Here is a 22,760-nt window from a genome sequence, read left to right as displayed (position 1 = left end):
AGCATTCTAAATTTGTTTCCTAGCAACAAGTTCATCAAAGGAACTGAAGGTACACATCTCAGGAATTTGCAGAACAGTTTTTTGTGTGTATGGAGGGGAGAGTTGAAAGCTGAGGGAAATGTATATCAAACAGTAGTCAGAGAAGTGTCCTAATTTCTTCCAGTCAGTGACATGTGCTATCCTGCTGAGTCACACTATGGGATCCATCTAAAAATTTCAGCTCAATAAAAATGCGTGGAGTGCCTAATCTGGTGTAAAGATCTCTGAAAGAGGAACTTCTTTGTGGGCCCAACAGTTCAATACCTTAATTTGTCAGTCTGTAATTATAGTCCTCAACCATCTCCAGGGACAGTAAATGAGGAGTTAGATGACTTGCTGGAACATTGAGGAATTTTCCAATGTGAATGTTGATCCATTAGAGGCATAAAACTTGGAGGAAGGCAATCTGAGAGAGGAATTTGAGACAATGGTACAACTTTGACTCCCCAAAGTAGAGCCATCTTACCCAAACAGTATTCTCTCAGAACTTCAATTTCATGGACTTACTTTATCTTTTTGATTTCCCTAATTGGTCTTGTGATAATAATAATAATAGCACTAACAGTAACAACATTAGGTACAATTTATCAAGTCCCCACACATAAGCCAAATTCGTGTCATTCTTTTAGATTATCTTATTTAATCCTTATAACAGTGCTTTAAAATAGTCATCATTTTTATTTCTACCAATCCCAGAATATTGAATCGACCTGCCAAAGTCATGCTATTACTAAAAGTGGCAGAGGGTACAAAAATATTGTTCACTGAAGTGACTAATCTGACTCATCCAGGCCGAAGTGGGTGATATGGCAAGATCTTTCTGTAGCTCTGTGACTTAGCGTAAGACCATGACTTAGTGTTAGAGATGATCTGGAACCACTGAACTCTCAAAATGCAAATAACTCATATCAACCATGGGGATTTACCCGGCATCCCCAATTAAAACTTCTATTCTGAAAAGTACTCCTTTGGATATAACCTCAATAGAACTCCCCACTCCTACCTAAAAAAATAAAATGGATTTGGAAGCAAGCTTTATTGTCTGGTGGGCTGCCACACTAAAGAAATTGCCTGCCTGCACAATTGGCAAACACCTTGCAAGCACAGGCAGAGTAATTGTTCTCTCCCTTTCACTGCCATCTTGAATAAAGAGAAACCTGGCCTTGGTTCCAAGCCCCACCACCACCCCCAGAAAAGCTTTTTATTTCTTGGAAAAGAAAACTATCCACTCATCCCAATAAGCATGAATTGAGAAAATCATAATTTTTAGGAGTTTAATGAAACAATGTGTCAGGACTGGACCTACAAGAACAAGGTACAATGTCAATATGAACCAGAAGTCCAAAAAGGACAAGTCTAAGTCAGTGACATAGAAAACTAGACTCAAATTTCCTCTAGCCATGATCAGACTGGGAGACAAAGTGAGAACCAGGTGGTATTGAAGTTCTGGGCTGCTCAGGGACAGGGAGCTGAGCACGCAATGAGATACAGCATTTGAAGAAGTGTTTTCCTTGTGAGCTACAGTTCTCTATGCCTCCAGGAAATCTCCCAGTAAGTTTTATTTTTTCATTTCTAGGCCTCTCATTTTATCAGTCAGTGCCTGCACCTTCAAAGACAATTCAATGCCCTTTTCATTTTGATTCAGTTACTGTACAGTGTTGTTTTTAACATACTTTTCCCCCCCTCTCTCTGTTTCAGAGACTACCCTTTAAAGACAAGCATTTCACTTGCAGCAAAATGTAAGTACATTTCATTCTTGAAATGGTATCTATTTCTCAGCTATAATTCCTAAGTCCTCCTAATCTTTAAGGCTCCCATCTCACACGGCTGCATTCTTAAAGTCTGGCTCAATAAATGCAACCACAGCTTGAAGCTAACATTTCATACTATGGATTTGAATAGTACCATGGAGTGTTCTACAAACAATTTGGGAAGCAGATTGAATGTGATTATGACCGCAAAGATATTGTATCGAGAGAGCTAGAAAAAAATGTGACAAGGAAAATATTAAGGCAATGTTCTGTTTGATATTTTGACCACTGCATGACACCAAACATTTGAATATCCAGGTTCTCTCAAATGGCTAATTTATTCCTCTCTTCACAGTTGTTTCTCACAGTCACAGGCGGTTTCACATTTAATAGCATAGGAGTTCTTAATAATTCCTTCCTGTGAGCACTGTATTACAGCCACTCTGTAAACCAGTGTTCTTTCTAGAAGGAATCTCCTGTGTGCTACGTTTCTTTACTTTGGTACTCCCAGGGTCCATACCCAAACTACAAGCTCCCTCTAGTCTAAACAATCAAATAAAGTCATACCAGCTTCAAAATGGAAGTTATGAGTGTTTTAGAGTTTTGCTTTTGGGAATTAGGATGCAAATTTTTTAATAAAATGTTTATAATGATTTTAACCAAAAATAATATGAATATTCCTCATGTCTCTGGAAAAAAATTGATTATATCTGAGTACAAAAAGCAGGAGGTAGATTGTGGATTCAAGATAAAGATTCCAGCTATTCAAACAGAGCAAAAAGGTAGCAAGTTACTTGTCACTAGAGATATGGTACAAGGTTGAACCAGGTAAACTTAGTAGTGTACATTAAATCCCAGCTCCTGATTCAAACAGAATTCCCAATGGAGGATACATCTCAGCAGTCACTAAAACATCTCATTAGACATTCTTAGGTCCATGAGGATCTAAAGGTCTCACTTGAATTATATATATTATACATGTCCCAATAAATTCCTTTTGAGTCATTCATTTCCTGAGAAAACTATGTATTTAGCTAACCTTCAAGAAAGTCTTCATTTTTTCTTTTTTTTTTTTTTTTTTTTGTGGGACCCTCGCCGGTGGCCTGGGATCGAACTGGCGCTGCAAAGGCTGTGGGCAGCCTCGCAACCCAGCGCTCAACCGCTGCGCCACCAGGGGAGGCCCAAGAAAGTCTTCATTTTTAACTGATTTCCCCGGGTAATGATTTGGTTTGCTCTCTAGAATAAATTGATGGCACTGCTATTCCCCAAATAGTCCAACATTAGCACAAGAGATCTTTACCCTCGAAACCATTTAAATTTTATGTCAAAGTATTATGCATTCACTGGAATTTTAAAAAATGTCAATCTCTACCATATTGTGTTGGTCTTTATTGCATTATCAAGACACCTGCATGCTATGAATATTTTAAGCAGCTTTTACCAATAGTCATGTTAGACTTTATAAGCATTTCCCTTTTTATGTGCCATCCTAAGTAGTTTAATTGTACAAGTGTTAACTTTTGACTGCATTCTTCCTTTTGAACACAGAAATTATTCAGGGGGAACCTCCTGTGTTTGGTTTCCTACATATTCATATTTGGTAGCTCTTTATCACACTATTTCTGTCTATTTAGGCTTAGCACTGCTATTAAATGATTTGATGGTAAATGCTAAAGACACTTGATGTATGTTCATAGTGAAATTTAGCTGAAGGGCAATTTTAAGGCAGTATGTTGCCATTGTATGCAAATATTCAACTATAAACACGTAGGTGACTATTACCTCCAGATCTCTTTATTAAAGTTTCAGTTAAAGGCCCCTTTTACTTTTTCAGATGCAGAGGTCAATTTGTGATGACTTTATTTTCACTTTTTTTTCTCAAGGACATACAAAATGCTTGGTAACCTATTTTTATTAGTAAATATTCAGATAGGCAAACTTGCATGAGAATTTTAAGCAAATTGAAGCTACACACCTCTCCGATTCATCTTTGAGCAACAGACTCAAAGCTGGTCTGACTCATGAGTCATGGAAACACATTATTCAAGTTGCCAGGCAATTGTAACGTGGTTCACTTGGGCAGCCAGACTCCATCAGCCCCTCCGGAGTTGGCGTGATGTCCTCAGAGGCATTGTTTTCTACAACCGATACAATCAACCTAATCAGCACGCCACTGGGACAAGACTTCCTTCCACCTATAGTGAATGGCAGGAGGCTTTCCAAGTAAAGCACCTGGAACTGGGTATGGGATTCATAAAACCCTAGCCCCACCAATGAAGGACATCCTTAGCCAAGTCGGGAAGAGGTGCCTCTCAGAGAAAGAGGGCCAGGCCGGTAAGGGCAGGAACTCAGAGTGAAAGCCTGAAGCCTCATGCTGAGTCCCAGATCACTCTTTCAGTTTCTAGTATCCTTATTTCTGGTATCCTCACCCTAATAGGGTGAGAGATAGGGCAGATATTTTTCCTGCCTCCTTCAAAGGGTGGTTGTGATACTCACCTAAGATAATGTTTGGGGAAAATTTTACCATCTAAAAATGCCGTGTGTTTTTAAGGGATTCATATTAGATTCTTGGAGGCTCTCTGTTTTGGTTGGAGTCCATGGGACTCTGGGGGCAAACTGTGGGCCTTAAAGTAAATACTACACAATAGAAGAAAATAGAGCCGTATTGGGCCAAGTCAGGCTGCTGGAAAGACTTGCACCCACATCTTTGTTTCTTTTTAACCACTCATATTCTTCAGGACCACTGCCTCTGGTGGAAGAGAATTGTCTTCTGGGTGGTATGGGTGAGAAAGTCACCAAACAAACCTGAATTATCCAGAGGCCTGTAAAATGCGCAATTGCTTTTTAAGAGCCATGGTGATATTGTGTGTTCCTTTCGATTTTTGGCAGTAAGCATTTTCTGCAATTTGTGGTTTTGCAATTTCTCTTTATACAGACAACATGCTGGCTCTCATTCAACGCCCCACTGGCTGTGGGGGGGAGGGGAAAGAGAAGGAGAGAGAGATTTCCTGGGGCTCTGACCACTCCAGAAAAAGAAGGAAACGTTAATGAAATAAGTCAGAAAGAATGCTTGAGATTAGTGGAAGCCTGTTGGCTAGTAGAGAAGAAATAACTTTTAATAAATTGGTGGTGTGGTTGGGATTTTATCTGGGGGCTTTCAGCGGCTAAGCAAAGGTCTGTTCCTCTTGACTCTTCTAGACTGTCCACTGGGCTCAGTTTGGATTTCTTTTTTTTTTTTTTTTTTTTTTTTTTAAGATTTATTTATTTATTTATTTATACAAGCACTGGGTACAGTCAGAAGCGTGGGACGGTGAAAGAATTCACCAGAGCCAGAGGGGAGAGCAGAACAGGCAGAGTGACGAAGTACACTGCTGAGGGGAGCAGCGGGCGGCAGGAGAGGTCTGCGCGCCATGTGGGACCCTCCTCCTGTGGCCTGGGAGCAGCCGGGGATCGAACCGGCGCTGCAGAGGCTGCGGGCAGCTTCGCAACCCAGCGCTCAACCGCTGCGCCACCAGGGAGGCCCTGGATTTCTGTCTTGATTGCTTTTGTCTCCTACATCCAAGGAGCCTAGTGACTCCTTTCCACTGGCATCCTCCAGCCTCTTCTGGCCTTAGTGGGATCCTTGTTAAATACTCTGTCTCTAGGTGACCAATTATATTAACTTGGTTATTATATTAACTTGGTTGGTGCAAATCGCCTGAAGAGCTATGTGCCTGGTTCCCTGCCCTCACTCTGGCTGCCTGCTCTTCCTTTTCCCAAGGCTGAATGTTCTTTGCAGAGGAAGTTTGTGGCCCCATCTGCAGTGCAGGGATGGAACATTTATCTTGGGGAGAGATAATTTCTTCTGTTTCTCTTCATCACCTTTGGAAAGGATTTGCCGACTTCTGTTTGCTTTTTTTATGGCTGCTGGGCACTGCTGAAGGATTTAAAGTTGCATCCAGCATAAACCTTCTTTGCTCATTTCTTTATATCAAAACAGCACAGTAGATTCCCTGGGGCTTAGGTCCAGAGTTCAAAGGCTCTCTGTGCACCAAAACAATTGCCTATGTCACTAATTTCTCCTCTGTTCAAGCATGGCTTAAATGTCACTACTGCTTTTTCTTCTGAAAGGAATATAAAGATAATTGCTGCTCCTATGTTAATTGTATAATTTTCACATATTTGGAGGAAGTCTAATATTCCTGTGCATGGAAGTTCTAAATCTCACATGTGTTAGGCAATCATTTTGTTCTGTCACTGTAAATTTTAGGATTTTAATTTTGAAAGATTCTCTCAACATGATGCAGTTCAACAGCTCACCCCAAGTCATTTTCCTCTCCACACCCTGCCTTGGAGCCCTCTCCCCAGCCCACAGAAGGCCAGTCCATTTTTCCATTTAATAGCTCAACACACAGAATTATCTTTGTGTTGGTTTTTTACCTCTGGGAGTAGGTCAGAAGTTAGAGCCTTCTTCCATAAGACAACCCCATATATCCTGAGTGGTCCTCATCCAGGTTAAGCATTCCCAATTTCTCTAACCATTCTTCATATGATTTGCTTTAGTCATTCCTTACTGTGTGTCCCAGTCACAAAATTTCAGTGTGCCTCTCAAAATGCTCTGTAGCCTGAGGAAGGAGAGATCTGCCAAGATGGCTGAGCATTGCAGAGCTCCCAAGGAAGAAAAGCTCTCGCTCTAGACATGTTATTTCTATTACTACCACCTAAGAGCACATCACAAAATTTAACAGCACATCAGTCCTGACATTAATCCTAAAACCTCTAGATATCGTATATATAGAACTGCTATAAAAGTACATTTCCATCAGTCTTGTATTTGTGCACTGAGTTTTGAGAACCACACAGAACTTTATTCCCATGACACTCACTGGTTTCAGAACAATAGTGGAAACTGTTAGCAGCTTTGTGAATCTGAATTCATTTAAATCCTGTCCCAGTTTGGGGACACATTTGATTTGCCTCTTGACTTCACTTAAGAGATGGATTAAAAATCGTGAATATCTGAATTTCAAGCTCCTCAAAGGTAGAGTCATGTTTTAGTCATTGTCTCTCCTGCAAAGTCTGTGACATTCTTGTTAAATAACCTGATGCTTAATGAATTGTTTTTATTAAATTATTCAACAAAATGCAGATACAGGCAGTTTTCCAGTGCCCTGACAGAATGCTATCTTTAGATTGGTATCAGTGTCCTTTGGAAACTAACAAGACTACTTTTACACTCTATTGCTAACACCTGGTGGTTTTGTAGCCTTATGTAGTTCACGAACAGTGTGGCCTCCGGGGCTAGATTGCCTTACTAGACTTTGCTAGCTGTGTTCTTTGGAACATGTTACTCTCTAAGTCTGTTTCCTGACATGTAAAATGGTGACATTAATTATCTGTATCTGCTTCTTAAGTTTGTTGTGATGAATAAGTGAATCAATCCATGTAAAGAATATAGAACAGCTACCAAGAATATAAAAGCAATATAGTACTAAAAGTTCTATTCTTGTCTCAAGATATGCTGCTATAACCACCCTCTCCTAAAAGGAATGAAGGCCATTTTGACATAATTTGTTCATAATCAACACAGATTGACTCCAAATAATAATCTAATTACCAAAATGCTTATGTAACACAAATATAGCTCTGCTACTTCATGGTCCATCTCAGTCCAGGTATGCAATCAAAAGAAATGAAAACATCTAAAAGGTAAAAACAATGTCAATTTCTACTGCGGTCCCTCAAAGGAAATACTGCATTCCACAGCAAAATAGTCTAAAGATCTTTTCCCAATTCCTTATGGTAGCTGCTCAAAAATCTCACCTCACTTTCTCCCTACTACTCTATATAACAAAATTTCCTTGCTCGTGTTGCTTTTTGTTTTTCTCTTCTCCCTTCTCTCCTAATCATGCCCAATTTTCCAGGGTTAATAAATTACTAGTCTACTGTTTTCTGTTTCCAACAACTCCATTTCCTATGTATTTTCAATGTGACCTTTCAATGTGGCTTCTGGAAAGAATTACATACACACACACACAATTATTATAAATCTTACTGATATAATGGATATGTAGTACACAATTTACAAAGATTCATAAAATATGTAATACTCTTTACTATAAATTTTATATAGCTAACTGATTCTCAGAATGCCTTCATCGATTTTTGCCGAACTTTTTTACTGTAGCCAGGTTATTACTGCAACTGATGCATTTTACATATAAATGGCTTTTTTGTTTGCTTATGTTAGTAAATAAGACAAAAGTGAAAAAACGATGTGTCACAGGTCCGCTCATTCATTGGTAATGTGAGCAACTTCTTTACTAAACTGGAAAGAGATTTTGAACACTACAGAATATTATCCTCATTTTTCTGTACTGTTCGCCAGGTGACAGCTTTAGACATAACACTCCTTTTTGTTTAATCTGTATTATTAACATTCTCTAAATTACTTTCTTAAATCTAGACAATCGACAAACATTACAATTGGCATAGTACCATATCCACAAACTCCATTAAAAAGAGAAAGTGTGGGGCCTCCCTGGTGGCGCAAGGGGTTAAGCACCGCACTATGAAACTATCTGCAGCCTCTGCAGCACCAGTTCGATCCTGGCCAGCTAGGGAGCAACCCACATGGTGCAGCAGACCTCTCCTGTCTAACCTGCTGCTCCCCTCAGCAATGTATTTCAGTCGGTCTGCCTGTTCTGCTCCCCACTCCGTCTCTGGTGAATCGTCTCACACCTGCACCTCTGCCCTGTACCCCAGTTCTTGTATGCATAAATAAATCTTTAAAAAAAGAAAGTTTTATGAAACATATCAAATATATGGGAATAGAACATAGGAATATCCATGTATTTATCACTCACATTTAACTAATTTTGACATTTTTCAATATCCCAGGTTTTTATGGATTTTAATAAATGTTATAATTAAATCTTCATTTGCCCCCTTTCCTGATCCTGTTCTGCTCTATCATCCCCAATCCTGAATGTTTACCCATGTTTCTCTCTGTTAAAGTAGCTGTGATCTTTAAACTTTCAGAAGTGCAGTTCAGCCAATTTTTGGTATTAAAAAAGCAACACTTCAATGATTACCCCTGTAGTCCTGTGCACCAGAGCAGAATTTTCTCCAATATACCCAAATGTGAGATTTGGGGGATGTAGGGTATGTCACTCATAAACATCTCTGCATGTGGCCAAATTGCTCTCATCATAGGACCAGCTTACTTTCCCATAAGTGGGGTGTGTGAGTTCCTGTTTACCCAAATTTTTGTCAACCTGTCTTATTTTCAGACATCATACTTTTCCAATCAAATGGTTGTAAAATGGTGTCTAGTTTTTCTACTTTTCAATTTCCTAATTTCTAGTAAGGTTGAACATCTTGTCATGTTTATTAAATGTTCAGTTTTCCTATTTTCCATCCTTTACTATTTTTAAGACAGTGGCTCTTCTATTTTTATTGATTTGTATAAGTTATTTATCTAGTCTAGGTAGTCAATCTTTGTGTGTTATGTGCAAATATCTTTTCCAGACATTGAACTGTCTTTATGTGTCATAATATTTGTATGGAGACTTTTACATTTTAGTATGATGTAAATTATTGAGCATCTTACTTGGAGTATTTTTGTTTCTTCCTACTCTGATGCTGAAAATTTATTCTTGAAACAAAAATTGTTTTTAAAAGCAAAGAATTGAGAACATTATATTAAGCAAAAAAATATAAAGGATAATAACCTAAAAGGAAAGGCTAGTGTAAAGCTGGTGAAAGCTCTCTGAGAAAACCCCATTTGCCTTTCTTTCTACCAAAATCTAAGTCATCTTTCCCTAACTACTTATTCTAACTCATGTTTTGTCTCCCTCCAATTTAATCTCATAAATACTTCTAAGCACTGTAAAATATCAGGCACTAAATTAGTACTGAGACTACAGTAATAAAAAAGATAAGTGTGGTTCTATCTTTGTGGAATATATCTAGTATGGAAAACAAACAAGAATTTACAACACCAGGGTGTCCCTGGTGGCACAAGGGATTATGATGCAGCGCTATGAAGCAATCCGCAGCCACTGAGACAAGAGTTCTATCCCCAGCTAGGGAGGTGACCCACGTGGCGCAGATCTCTCTTGTCTTGCTCACTACTCCCCTCAGCAGTGTATTTCAGTACATCCACCTGTTCTGTTCCCCACTCTGTCTCTGGTGAATCCTCTCACCCCCATACCTCTGGCCTGTACCCCAATATTATATGCACAAATAAATAAATCTTAAAAAAAAGAATTTACATCAACTAATAATATTTATAATTCTAGGACTTATAATTATCCTATTTAGTGGTTGATGACATGTATGTTATCTAATTTTACATGACTTAATCACACTTTATTAGTTCTGAAAGAAGTGATATTCACATGAAGATAGTGAATATATAGCCTACATTTCTCCTTTTTATATCCATGATTTAACATATGGAACCAAGGATCATTATATATTCAGGATTGAGTAGTTTATACCTTTCAGTGGGTTCAAGTGGGTTTCAAAGTACCAGAGCACACACAGAGACTGTTTTAAGGTCAGCTATTACTTCTTCACATCAATGATCACTGTAGAAATTATATGTTGCTACCGTGTGATCTTTAACATCTCAGAGTTAGAGTATGATTTAGAATAAGACTATTACTTTAGAGTTGATTTTGAAAAGAATCCCTAGATTATTGTGTCTCCATGGTGATTTAATTTTAGGTTAAGGTAACTTTATTCCTGATTTATAAAGCATGTTGTCTTTTAAAAGGAGATAATCTAAGAGAAAGAGTAAATGGTACATAGAAGAAACACTAAAAGCTAACTGACCAGGTCATAAATAGAAACCAGTTTTACGTATCTCCAAGTAACTTCAAACATATAATCCAGATATTTGCCTCAAAATAAAAGATAAAAAATGATATCTACAAAAAAGTTACAACAAGAGACAGAAAATAGCAAGTACTGGTGAAAATGTAGAGCAATTGACATTTTCATGCAATGCTGGTGGACAATTTTGGTATCTCCACACAGTGAAATATTACATAGCAAGAAAAATATACAATCTACAACTGCATGCAACCACATGAAGAGTCACAAAGTGTTAAATCAAAGATGTGAAACAATGGAAAGTGCTAATGTAATTGCAAATCGTTATGAACCCATTTGGGGAATTTTGCAACCAGACCAAATCTTTATTTGGTGGGTCTGTATTTTCATTTTATCTTTTTTTTTCCCTCCAAAATGTTCTCATGCCACATCAAATGAAGTAGATCAAATGACCATCTTCCAGAATCTGGATTAGAAAGACCATAAAACAGAGTAGATTCAAAGCTGAGAGGTCAGTGAGCTAGGACAGGACATGGATGCCAGATGCCCAGCATATGAGGCCAAGGTCTTAGCCAGATAATTTGTAACAACAAGAATGAGGCAAAAGAGAAGCAAAGCCTAGAGAAGGAGACCAAAAGCAAGTAAAAAAATCTGTATCAATGGGAAGGGATCACAGTGATGCCTGTGATCAGGGACAGGGAAGAGGACATCATACTTGTGAGAAGGGCAAAGGCAGTGGCAAAACAGGGGCACATGCTGATATGAGGTCAGTTACATACCCCTTGCTATAGCTGGACAAAGTATAGTTGGACCAAGATTTGTAAGCCAGATTGGCTTGATTTGTAAGCCAGAAATGGAACTGGCTTACCTAAAATTCAACAGATAGCTCAAAAAGCTCTTGGGTAAAGAGACTGGACTAATTATAAAGAGGTTAGGAGGGCTGTGAGTCACCTTCTCACCATAAGAATAAACTCCTTGAAAAATGTTTAAGGAGCACATTTATAAAAATTAGATATGCACATATGCATATATATACACATATAAATATATATTTAAAATCTAAAAATTTGAGTTTTAATCTCAAGTTACATTAGGGGGGATTTGAAGAATGTTATACTTTTTATTGAAATTTAAAAACCTATATAACTATCACATTCTGTAATTCTGTGCCTTTGAATATATTTTCAGTTCAATGAAACTTCATTGCACTGGGTAGAAATTGACCCCAGGATTCAGCCACATACCCTAATGAAGTATCAGGGATGGGGCGGGGAGAGGTGGGTGGGCAGTAGCTTAGAAAGCAGGAAGGGGGTAAGTGCTGTTGGGAGGGAGGTTTCCAAGTGTGAGTATGGTAGGAAGGGTGTGGTGACTTAAAATCCCATGAACATGGTTGGCTTTTCTTCTCTGCTAATAGCCTATAACTTCAACATGTTAATTTTTTTTAATGTGCATAAATGTACTATTCAAGACACTGTGCTGTGTAAGTTAGGTGAAAATTCAATACTTAACTATAGACATTCATACTTTTGACTGCAAAGAGCTTATTTTCCAGTAGGAGCATCAAAGATAGAGCAGAATATCTCATTTACCCCAAATGGAAGAAACCACCTGTAGTCACTTTTCCTGGGTCTGCCTCCTTGCCTGTGTGTATGGTAATCAAAGTCACATGCCTGGAAAAAATTCTCATGACTCAAAGTTCTTGCATCACATCAGCCAGTAGAACTAGCAGCCTCAAGGCAAAGTGTTATTTCTCAGCACGAGAGGTTTTATTGCTATCAGTTCCTGAGATTCCTAGTTATTTCATCAATGCAGAGGAGGCCGATGGCATGCAGCCAGCAGGCAGGGAGAGCTGGCCATCACTGGAGCCAGCGGCCAAGCAGCTCTCCCAAGAGCACTGGCTGGGGGTGCAGAGTAGAGGGAGCAGGCTCCTTAGAATCACAACTTGTCCCATCCTACCCTCTGCAAAATAGGCAATGTAAGCTTCAGCTCTGCTTCAGCAAAGATCAGCTGGACAGCCAAATTTTTGTTGCTTTAAAATATCAATATACTTTCTCAGTCTTAGCAATTAATTTGTTTCTAATTCCAGTATGTGTTCTCCCCAAAAAGACTTGCACTCATATGAAATATTTGAAATACCAATTATTTGCTGATGGCTTACTTGTCTGAAGTCTCTTAAAATATCCTGGGTAAAGCTCCCCAAACCACTTACATGTATTTTAAATTCTAATAGTCAATATTTCATTTTTTTCCAACCTGCAAATTGAACTGTATACAGCAAAAAGAAAAGGAAAAAGATGAATTGTGTGTGCAATGTCAGTCCCACCCCACTCAATGATCCACTGCCAAACACAAGGGTCACTGCAGCTAGATGCTGGTGGATCCTCAGGTCATTCCTTCATGCACTCACAGCGCTCAAAGAGTGAAGGTCTCGCCAAGTGGAGTTTGACTCTGGTAGTTAAAGATCATTTTCAACACCTTGGCACCCAAACACTAGTAACTACTTGGTGCTCACTGGTGATCTTTTTTTGCTTCCCTGGTTATTCTGGACTTAGCGAAGGAGGGTTCCAGAATGTAGGTTAAGGGTAATATAGTGACTTTGCACTGGTCACTTTGACAATTTTTACCCTACACATCAACTTTAAAAACTAAGTGCCACATGGCCTGTGACTCCCTTGTGATTATTAAATTTTGTTAGTAACATTGTAAAGCTGATCACAAAGTAATACTATTTTATCTGTATACAGGAGGGGGGAATTTCATTTTACCATGTTTTAAAGGAGAACACATTTTAGACACTTAATTATGTCATTAAAATGAAGACTAAATAGAAACAGGGGCTAAGAGACACCATCAAGAGAAAAGCAATTCTCTAAGGAAATTGGAGAATCCTCCTTTTATTCTGAAATTTCAACATAAACCTGCGGGAGCTGGCCAAGTAATTGGATTTTGTAGTTTTGCTACAGCACTAAGTCATGTTTTATGGATTCTTTTAGTGGGTGAGCTTGTTGCAATTTATTAAAAGAGAAGACAGCAACATCAACCTACTGAAAGGTCAGAAGGGAAAGAAAGCAGATGGGTCTTTTTCCCAGAATCAGGTGAAATGGTCCTGCCTGTCAAGACAGCATCTCTTTGTAGAAGAGTGTTATTCACCCAAAAAGAGGCCTTTGCAATCATGCTGTTCCTTTCTTTCTTACACACTACTCCCACCTCCCATCAGCTGAGGAAAAGTGTTAGTAGTATCTGCAAGGTGATTCCAAACTTCCCTGAAACTCAAACTTGGGGTGCAGGCTGCCGAGGTAGGGGTCTGCATCCTAAGTTGTATGTTTGGAGCAAACCTACCACATCCCAGCATCACAAGAGGAGGCTTGTGTGAACTGAGTTTTTTTATCTGTTCTGCCCCCAAGACACCAATCTCCTCGAAGACATCAAGTGCCTGACAGAGACATAATACAGCAGCAAGCCAGACCCATTTCTGTAGCTCAACTTAATTGCTTCAGCTAAAGTTACAAAGTTGTTCAGCTCTGTATGCTGGACCCATCTGATGTCCAACCTTTCTTATTACTTTCTTTACAAACTCCTTTTGTGTCCCTCTCCCCATGGAGCTCATGCTTCCTAGAATTTAGCCTACCAAACAAATAATTCATAATAAATGTTACAACTTTTACAAATCAAAATGAGATATTGCCAATCAGAAGTTTGGCAAGTTTGATTTATTGATGTGTTAGCTTGTGGGTTGTTATAGTTTCATGAAGGGGAGAGAAGAATGGGTAGAGATAATCAATTTGATAGGATTGGCACTAGAACTTTGGTGATGTGTGTGATGTGATACACACACTTATATATACATACACACACATATGCACACTTTATATATATATATATATATATATATATATGTGAATGAAGGGATGAAGCTGTACTTCCAAAACTTACATACTATTATAAACCAATGGCAAATCATAAAAAGTTCCTTTAAAAAAAGAGACTTCCTGTTCTTGATTATGCTTTTTGAAAATGTAGGCAGTTTCCTATTGGCATATATAATACATCTCTAAAAATTATGCTAAAGTGCAATTAAAAATGTTCAAAGGTAGTTATGCATGTTGTAAGTGAGATTCCATTTCAGAGAACTTAGCGAATAACATGAAATCCCTACTTCCATCTCTCCTTTCAGGCATGAGCTTCAAGCCTAAATTACTTATTCCAGAGTTTTGTTTCATTTTATTCACCTTAGAACACACAATTAAGCAGCTGGAGTAAAGATCTGCTTTCATCATGTAGATTGGTTTTGTGCCCAAATCTACGCTTATCACTAGATTCACATTCTGTCATTTCTTCATCTTTTTTCATATTTATACAATGAGAAAATGCAATAAACTACTCAGATAACTAACTAGAAAGTGCTGCTTTGAAGACCATGATGGCATTGCTGCTGAACTGGACACAAGCAGCACCACACAAAGAAAACGTCAGGTAGAGCTGTTTGTACTGAGGTACAAAGTGGAGTTCAGTAGGGGAAGGAGATTTAGATACTTTAATATGTGATGGAGAAAAATACAAGGCATTTGAAAGTTAAACTTGTAAAAGCTGACCCAGATTTCCCTCATATACATCAAACCTTGGAGTTTGTAAGCTAGTAATCCTAGTTTTAAAAAACAGATTGTAAAGTAAATATTTCAGTTATACGCTAGCTACATAAATGCAATTATTACCATTTGTTGTTATTGAATATTTATTATGTTTCCGGCACTAAACTGGGTATTTTATACATATGCTTTATCCTAATTACCTGATTTAATCTTATTAATAGCACTGTGGAGGGGGGTAGGAACAAAGTGGGTGAGAGGTCCCAATCATCTTTGGTAAAGGACTGTGGGTACCTGGATGATGAGTGTGGTGTGGTGACAGACATCTGAGGAGGTGTCAACCTATTTCCCTAAATCATATACAGTGTTATAATCCAATGTTACCTGAATAATAAAAATAAATTTTAAAAAATAACAGTGCAAAATTGGATTGTTTCAGCAATTTACTGAAGAAACTGAAACTCAAATATGAAGCTTTCTGCCTAAGAGCACATTTAACTAGAAAATAATGGAACTGGAATTCAAATTAAATCCATCTCACTACAAAAACCATGCTCTTTCTTCCATTCTTGTCCTCTTCCTAATACTGCTTACTAAGACTGAATAAAGGGCCTCTCTGGTGGCACAGGAGTCAAAGTCTCAGTGCAATCAAGCTGTCACCAAACACTGTGGCATGAGTTGGATCCTCAGCCAGGGAGCTAACGCACATGGCTCAGCAGACCTCTCCTGTCTCGCCTACTTCTCCCCTCAGCAGTGCATTTCAGTAGATTCATCTGTTCTGTTCCCCACCTGTCTCTGGTGGATCTTCTTGCCCACCGCACCTTGGGCCCATACCCCAGTTCTTGTATGCATGAATAAATAAAAATAAATCTTAAAAAAAGACTGAACAGATTTGGTACAGTCCCCCTGCCTTCAAACTTGGTCTGGGTGTTTTCTCTAAAGCCACCTTCTAGAAAATTTCTTGGGTTCCTGCTAGTTGGCTCAATGAATGTATAAAAAACAATACTCTGTTTTAAGTACTGATAATTCTGGAGAATTGAACAGAACGGTGTCCACCAACTGGTCTTGTCTAAATACCTTTGGATGTGACATATTATCATGTCAGGAGAAAGTGATACAATATACTCAGGAAGGGAGATTATAAACAGTCATTGCCAGTGTCTAGCCATTGTCTCATTGGCTCCTCATCACAGTTCCTTAGACAAAAAATCATCATGATCACTCTCTCCCTGCAAGTCCCAGAGATGGTAGCAAGGCCATTCAGCTAATAAGAGGGTAGTTGAACACAGGTCTACTGACGTCAAAGGCTCACCCCTTTGAAGGCAAAGCACCAGGAGCACTGGGGTACACCTATGACAGATGTATGTCCCCACTACCAAGTTCTATTCCTCAAAGATTTGTTCTGACTCTTACTCATCAGAGTATAGCAATAACCATAGTTTCCATTTTGTGCCAGTCGCTTGACTATGTTCCTCACTAAGATATACCTGGAGAAATATTTGTTGAATGAATGTAAGATTTAACACATCATTTAATAATCTCAACAACATTATGAGGCTTGAATTACTATTTTGTATTTCTACTATGGAGGGGAGGGCAGAGGGTTATCCAGGCCTGACAGTGAGAAAAGTCAGAGCTTAAATTCAAGCATCTATCAGGCCCCCAAACCAAATGACCCTCTTCTCCAAATGACCCAACCTGAAGGAGTTCTGAGAATTCTATGCTATTACCTCTGGCATGGAAATCTACTTAGTACTAGTCAGGGATACCCCTAAGCAGATCCTGAGACCCGTAAGTATGATTTATCAGGAGATGATCACAGGAAACGTGAGTAATAGCCAAGATGTGAGCCCCAGCAGGAAAGGCTGCAAGATGCATTATCAGCACACAGTTAGCATTGTGGACACCTGGAACTAAATCCCACTGGAGGGACAAGTCCCAATGGAGACAGGGGCACAGCAAGGAAAGTCACATTCAGTCTGACTAGAACAGCTTAGGGTATCATTAGACAAGTAACTTACTTGTAGCTAAGATCATCCTAACCCTTAAGATTTTTACAAGAATAAGTTGTTTCAAGAAGAATGGATGTCAGATATATTTCATACACAGAAAGTCTCAATGTTATAAAAGTGTAAATTATCTCCTAATATGTAAATTTAAAGCAAATCCTTTCCTAATGCCAACAGGAATATTAACAGAGCTTAATACATTGATTCTAGACTCCATATGGAAGAACAAAAGCCCCCTCATAGCCGGGGTAGTTCCAAATGTGACAAAAGTTGGACAATCTTACCAAAAACAGATATTTACCTTTAAAAATCTATAGTCACTAAGATAATATGATTTGTCATGGGGAGAGACAAATAGATACTAGAATAGGACAGAGATCCCAATGGGCCAGTAGAAGGCATGGTAAATAAAGGAGGAGGTCATGAACACCCAAGGATGGGTGGAATGTTTGGTAAGTGCTGCAGATATGTTGGCTTTTCATATGGGGATAAATTAGAAAAAAGATTTTGCTTTTTATCCACATAGGAAGTCAATAGTCCCACAGCACTTACTGAGATGTAATCACTGGGACAGCTTTCAGTGCCTCTGGATTTTCTGCTATACCATTGCTTGCTTTTTTTCTGAGAGAAGAAAAACTCATGAAATAATTTTACAGTGTTTATTTACGTAGTAGCTGAAAGAAGGGTTAGGACATTGGCACCCCACTTGCTTGCCATCCCTTCAACAAACCCTACCAGCATCTCCATAAGAACAAAATGTCCATTTACTCATTTAAAAAAAAAAGGAGCAGGGAAAAAAACAGTGTAATCTAAGTATCCTCCACTCTCTTTTTCCTATGGAAATCTAGGATTTAAAAACACAGTTTTATTTTTACTTAGGATTCAGGCCATCTTGATATACCAAATAGACCCTCTGCTATATTTTTCCTGCTTCAAAATTCAAGGCAAGTAAGTTTTATTTAAATGTGCGAATTACAATCTAATGAAACAGTAATTCAAATTCTCTTAAATTCAAGTTCCAGCCCATGAAAAAGAATGGCAGAGTAGATTAGTAATGTCTGCCATGAGCACAGTAATGGAAAATGACATTATGCTTGCCAAGAATTTCTCATTCCTTAATTTGACATGTTTCTATCCACAAATATAAACAAAAGTTTACATCATTAATCTAGGGAGCTTAGTATTATTCAAAATAGTGAATCAATACCAATTTCTGCCCACAAAGTGGTTTCTTAAAGCATCTGGTTGGAATATGCCACACAAACTTGATTTATACATCATGTTACAGCTCTTCTCAAATGAGAGGGAAAAGCATACTCTCAAGAGTTAAGTTATTTGGCTTCGGCAAGACAACAGTTGCTTAGGGAATTCGATGTGCAACCCAGGACTTCCCTGCTACATATAACAGATGATTATGTATGACCATGTACTTAACAGTATAGCCATTATTGAATATCACATGAAACTATTACTTTTAGACAATTTGAACAATTTTTCCCATGCAGGAAGTTGAAGGGCCAGTATGCTGTTTTATTTATTGATTTACATATCACCTCTTTCCAAAAAGAAATTTGAAGCTGCTTACAAAGCCACAGTCTAGTTAAATTTAAAAAAAAAAAAGTCTTGTTAATAAAAAAAAATTGGCCATTCTTCCCACATAAAGTCAAATGATGTTTACTCACTATTTCTTGAGTTGATCTCCTTTAACATGGGAACTTTGCATGCCTTTGCAATGGTGTAAAATAATATATTCCCCAAATATAGGGTGCTCCCAAAATGATTTGTGACTTACGGAGTAAATGAATAAGTGAAATCTAGTGTAAGTGTTGTTGGTTTCTTTTAAATGAAATCTAGTGTATGTTGGTTTCTTTTAAATGAAGCCTCTATTTCCAAGGTAGTTTTCATCTTAATTAAGCCAATTTTTGTGTTAGTTGCATTCCAGAATTATCAGCAAACACTTGTGTTAGGCAATTAGCAAAGAGTACAAATCTTGCTGCCGGGTTTTTCTTTCTGATGTCCAAGTGTCCAGATTCAGCATCCATCTCAGAAATGCACAGTTTTCATTCCCATTTATTGTCTTGATACTAAAGACCATCCATTTCACCTCATCTCATTAGTTTCAGTTCTCACACCAGATGAAGCTTGAATGCCAATATGGAAAGGCATGTTCCATCAGAAGAGTTAAAAGAAAAAAAGTAACCAGTGCTTCTAACATCTATAGGAAGAGATCTGGTGGCTCCATCCAAAATATTCCTGGAATATGAGCATTAAGAAACTAAAAATAGAAAGTGAAGCAAGAGGTGAGGACAGCTTATAAAATGAATGCCAAGAAGTCCTATTCAGATGTTGGGTTGAGTTACAAATTTGTCTTTAAATCTGTGGGCTGTATCTCTTTGTATTGCATTATGGATCCCTTTGACGATGTAATAGAAGATCTGAAACATTCCCTCAGAAACAAACAAGAAGAATTCTTTTTCAAAAGCTATCATTAGTAAAAACTATAGAATTTTTTATATCATAAAATTTCATAACAACTGAACTTTACTTATAAGTAACATGAAAGGAAAGATGTTTAGGTACTTGCTAGGAAAAATAGCTGAAAATGCTTTTTCCAAAGTATCATAAACCTTTGGAAGTGTTTCCCTATCTGAGATTGGTGAATGAACAGCAGATATGCAACAAAGTTATAGCCAGAGGACTGGGAATCCATATGTTCAAAGAATGCAAACTTCTTTATGTGTCCAAGGTTGTCACCACTGAAAAGCACTTCTAAAGTCACGCATTTCCAGTTGTTTACAGATAAAAAAAAAAAAAAAAAAAACAAAACACAATATCTGGAAGAGGGAAAGTGGCTTGTGTCTAGTTACATAGCTAACCAGCAATGGAAACAACACTGTATGCTCTTTCACTAAAGAAAAAATTAGGACAAGAAATCTGCAACAACAACAACAAAAAAAAAAATATTTAAAATGTATTCCCAGGCCAGGCCTCCCTTGGTGGCGCAGCGGTTGAGTGCTGGGCTGCGAGGCTGCCCACAGCCTCTGCAGCTCCGGTTCATTCCCTGGCCGCCAGCGAGGGTCCCACAAAAAAAAAAAAAAAAAAAAATGTATTCCCAGGCCAACTGCATTTATTTGCTTATTTGCTTTCCTCCCTCTACTTCAGATGTTTCTCTTTTTTAAAATATGAAATGCATACTATAAGAAAAAATAACAAGGAAATCTGGAATGAGAAAGAGGAGGTGAGAAAAATGAGGTGAAACAGAATTTATCAAAGTATTGACATATTAAATATACCTCTAAGGGTCTACATAGCTGCTAGAAATGAGTTAGCAGTTGATGCTATACTTCCTAGCAGCCTAGCAAGCAAAGAAATCTGATAGGCATCAGATAAAAAACAACAGAGAATCTGAAAATACTACATACTATTTGATTCCAACTATGATGACATTCCAGAAGAGGCAAAGTCATGGAGACAGAAAAAGTTCAGTGGTTTCTGGAAGGAGGGAGGGGGAAAGGATCACTAGATGGAGCACAGAACATAGTCTGCATGAGCTAATAATGGTGGATACATGTTATTTACATGTCATTTTACACATTTACTCCAACTCCCTAGAATGTGCGACACCAAACAGCACTCTAATGTAAGTATGGACTTTGGGTGATCATGACATGTCAGTGTTGGTTCATCAGTTGTAATAAATGTACCACTCTTGTGGCAGGATGAATATGGGGGGCAGGAGATAAGAAATCTCTGCACCTCCCTCTCAATTTTGCTGTGAACCTAAAACTGCCCTTAAAAAAATTAGTCTTTATATATTTTTAAAAATGTAGATTCCAAGGAGAAACCAACTGCTCCTGATTAACCTGGGATTAATCCTGGGATTCTTCTTTCTGCCAACACAATCCAGCAAGCATAGACATTTGCCCCAGAAGCCAGGGCACTCACCCCTCCATTAGGCTGGGGCAGTGTGGGAAAGAATGCTGCTTGTGAGCAACAGACTTGTAAAAAGAGTACATTTCCACCTTATCTCTGGGCCCCCAAGGAAGTCAAAATTAATTGTATAAATTTAGAAGTGGCTAATTTTTAATGGAATATTAATATTTGTCACCCCAGTGAAAAAGTAACCTGGCTACAAAGCACTAAGGTCAGCGAGGTAAGTGTGGTAAACCCAATCATGCTTTGTAAATGGGTCAACTTTTCACTGGACTATTACATATCACACAGCTTTTACACAAGCTTGTTAAATTTTAGACATTCAAGACAAGTCTAAAATGTTAAGCTACCTTGATGATAATTTTCAATGCTGGTTTAGGCTCTATAGCCAATAATAGGAACTTATATAAGAACTGTAAATTTACTATGGAGAAAAATCAGTAGATAATAGTTCTGCCTGAAGAAAGAATATGTCATGAGCTGAATCCTGCCCAAAGAGTGACTATTTCTATTCTGAATTCCTTCATTGCCCAGCAATGTAAATCACCAGTACTAGAGTTAGTCTGAGAATAGCCTGGGAGGAGTTAGAAAAGATTAATGAAAACATTTTCAAAGACTCAAGCCATTTTATAGGGAACTAGGGAAGTATTGGTTTTAATCCATTATTTGTGAGCTTGGAAGGAAATAATTATTTGCAAATTACAAAATAAGAAAAATTTAATATTTCTTTTAGTCTCTGAAAACTCAGGCATTTTCCTCCTGGCTGACACAAGCCTTTCTTCATCAAGTTCTCTTGCCTTATGAAAAGAGGCTGGAATTCACGGGCTTTGCTTTTTCTTGGTGGAGAATTATTTGAGGCTGAGAGCTTAGAATAAAGAAAAGAAAGGAAATTCACATTCCAAAGATGTAAAATTAGGAAGAGGTGAGGAGTCAGAAAATGCAGTCAGCTTCCCTTTCTTTGTCCATGGTTTTCTTTTCTTGAAGGATAATTTCAAGTCACATGCAGGTATCAATATAAAAATTTTAAATGTGTTGAAGCATATGTTAATATATAACATCAATTATTATGTGACATATCTTAAGGACCAACTATGAACATTATATATTATACACAAGAACTTTAATACCAACTGTATAGAGTGGTTAATGTCATCACTACTTCAAAGATAAAAAGTAGGCTCAGAGACATAATTACCTGCCTAATTCCATGCATCTAGAAAGCGACAAATCTGGAATTCAAACCTAAGACTAACTTTTACCAGACAACACTATCATCCAAGATTATCAAAAGTCACTGAAGTGAGTCATCAGAATGGGCTTTTAAAAAGTATTTTAATTTGGGGGGTTCGCTGATTCATTCATTTAAGTTAGACATAACTGCACATTGATCAACATAGGTTTTGAGGTGACATGGTAGATCTGTTTCTTGGTGCCATGGTCAACTCAATTGACCTAGGGTTCCTGATTTATAAATATTGTGATGGTATGACTTCAAGGGGTATTTGTGGATTAAATGAAATAATAATGTAAAGTTTTTGGCCTGGTGCTGGATATCATAACCACTCAACAGCTTTAGTTGATGGTAGTGGTAGATGATAATACAGTGGTCCTGAGGTCAAGCT

At 38.0% G+C, this 22,760-nt stretch overlaps 1 protein-coding gene and 1 long non-coding RNA gene across 2 annotated transcripts in view; one reads left to right on the top strand and one right to left on the bottom strand.

Annotated features, from left to right (window-relative positions):
- The window catches only part of ANKFN1 (ankyrin repeat and fibronectin type III domain containing 1), a 577,395-nt gene that overhangs the window by 351,819 nt on the left and 202,816 nt on the right, over nt 1-22,760 (top strand). Inside the window, exon 8 of the mRNA XM_054689196.1 lies at nt 1,738-1,778. Coding sequence (XP_054545171.1) covers nt 1,738-1,778 — 41 coding nt within the window. The remainder of the gene's footprint in view (nt 1-1,737; nt 1,779-22,760) is intronic.
- LOC129144862 (uncharacterized) overlaps nt 1-22,760 on the bottom strand; it is a 69,187-nt gene that overhangs the window by 24,211 nt on the left and 22,216 nt on the right. The window lies entirely within an intron of this gene.

The sequence above is a fragment of the Talpa occidentalis genome, unplaced genomic scaffold (assembly GCF_014898055.3).
Source record: "Talpa occidentalis isolate TD23 unplaced genomic scaffold, MPIMG_talOcc4v2.1 talOcc4.7, whole genome shotgun sequence".
NCBI classification, from domain to species: domain Eukaryota; kingdom Metazoa; phylum Chordata; class Mammalia; order Eulipotyphla; family Talpidae; genus Talpa; species Talpa occidentalis.
The sequence above is the reverse complement of the archived record's forward strand: the minus strand, read 5'-3'. Positions and strand labels throughout refer to the sequence as shown.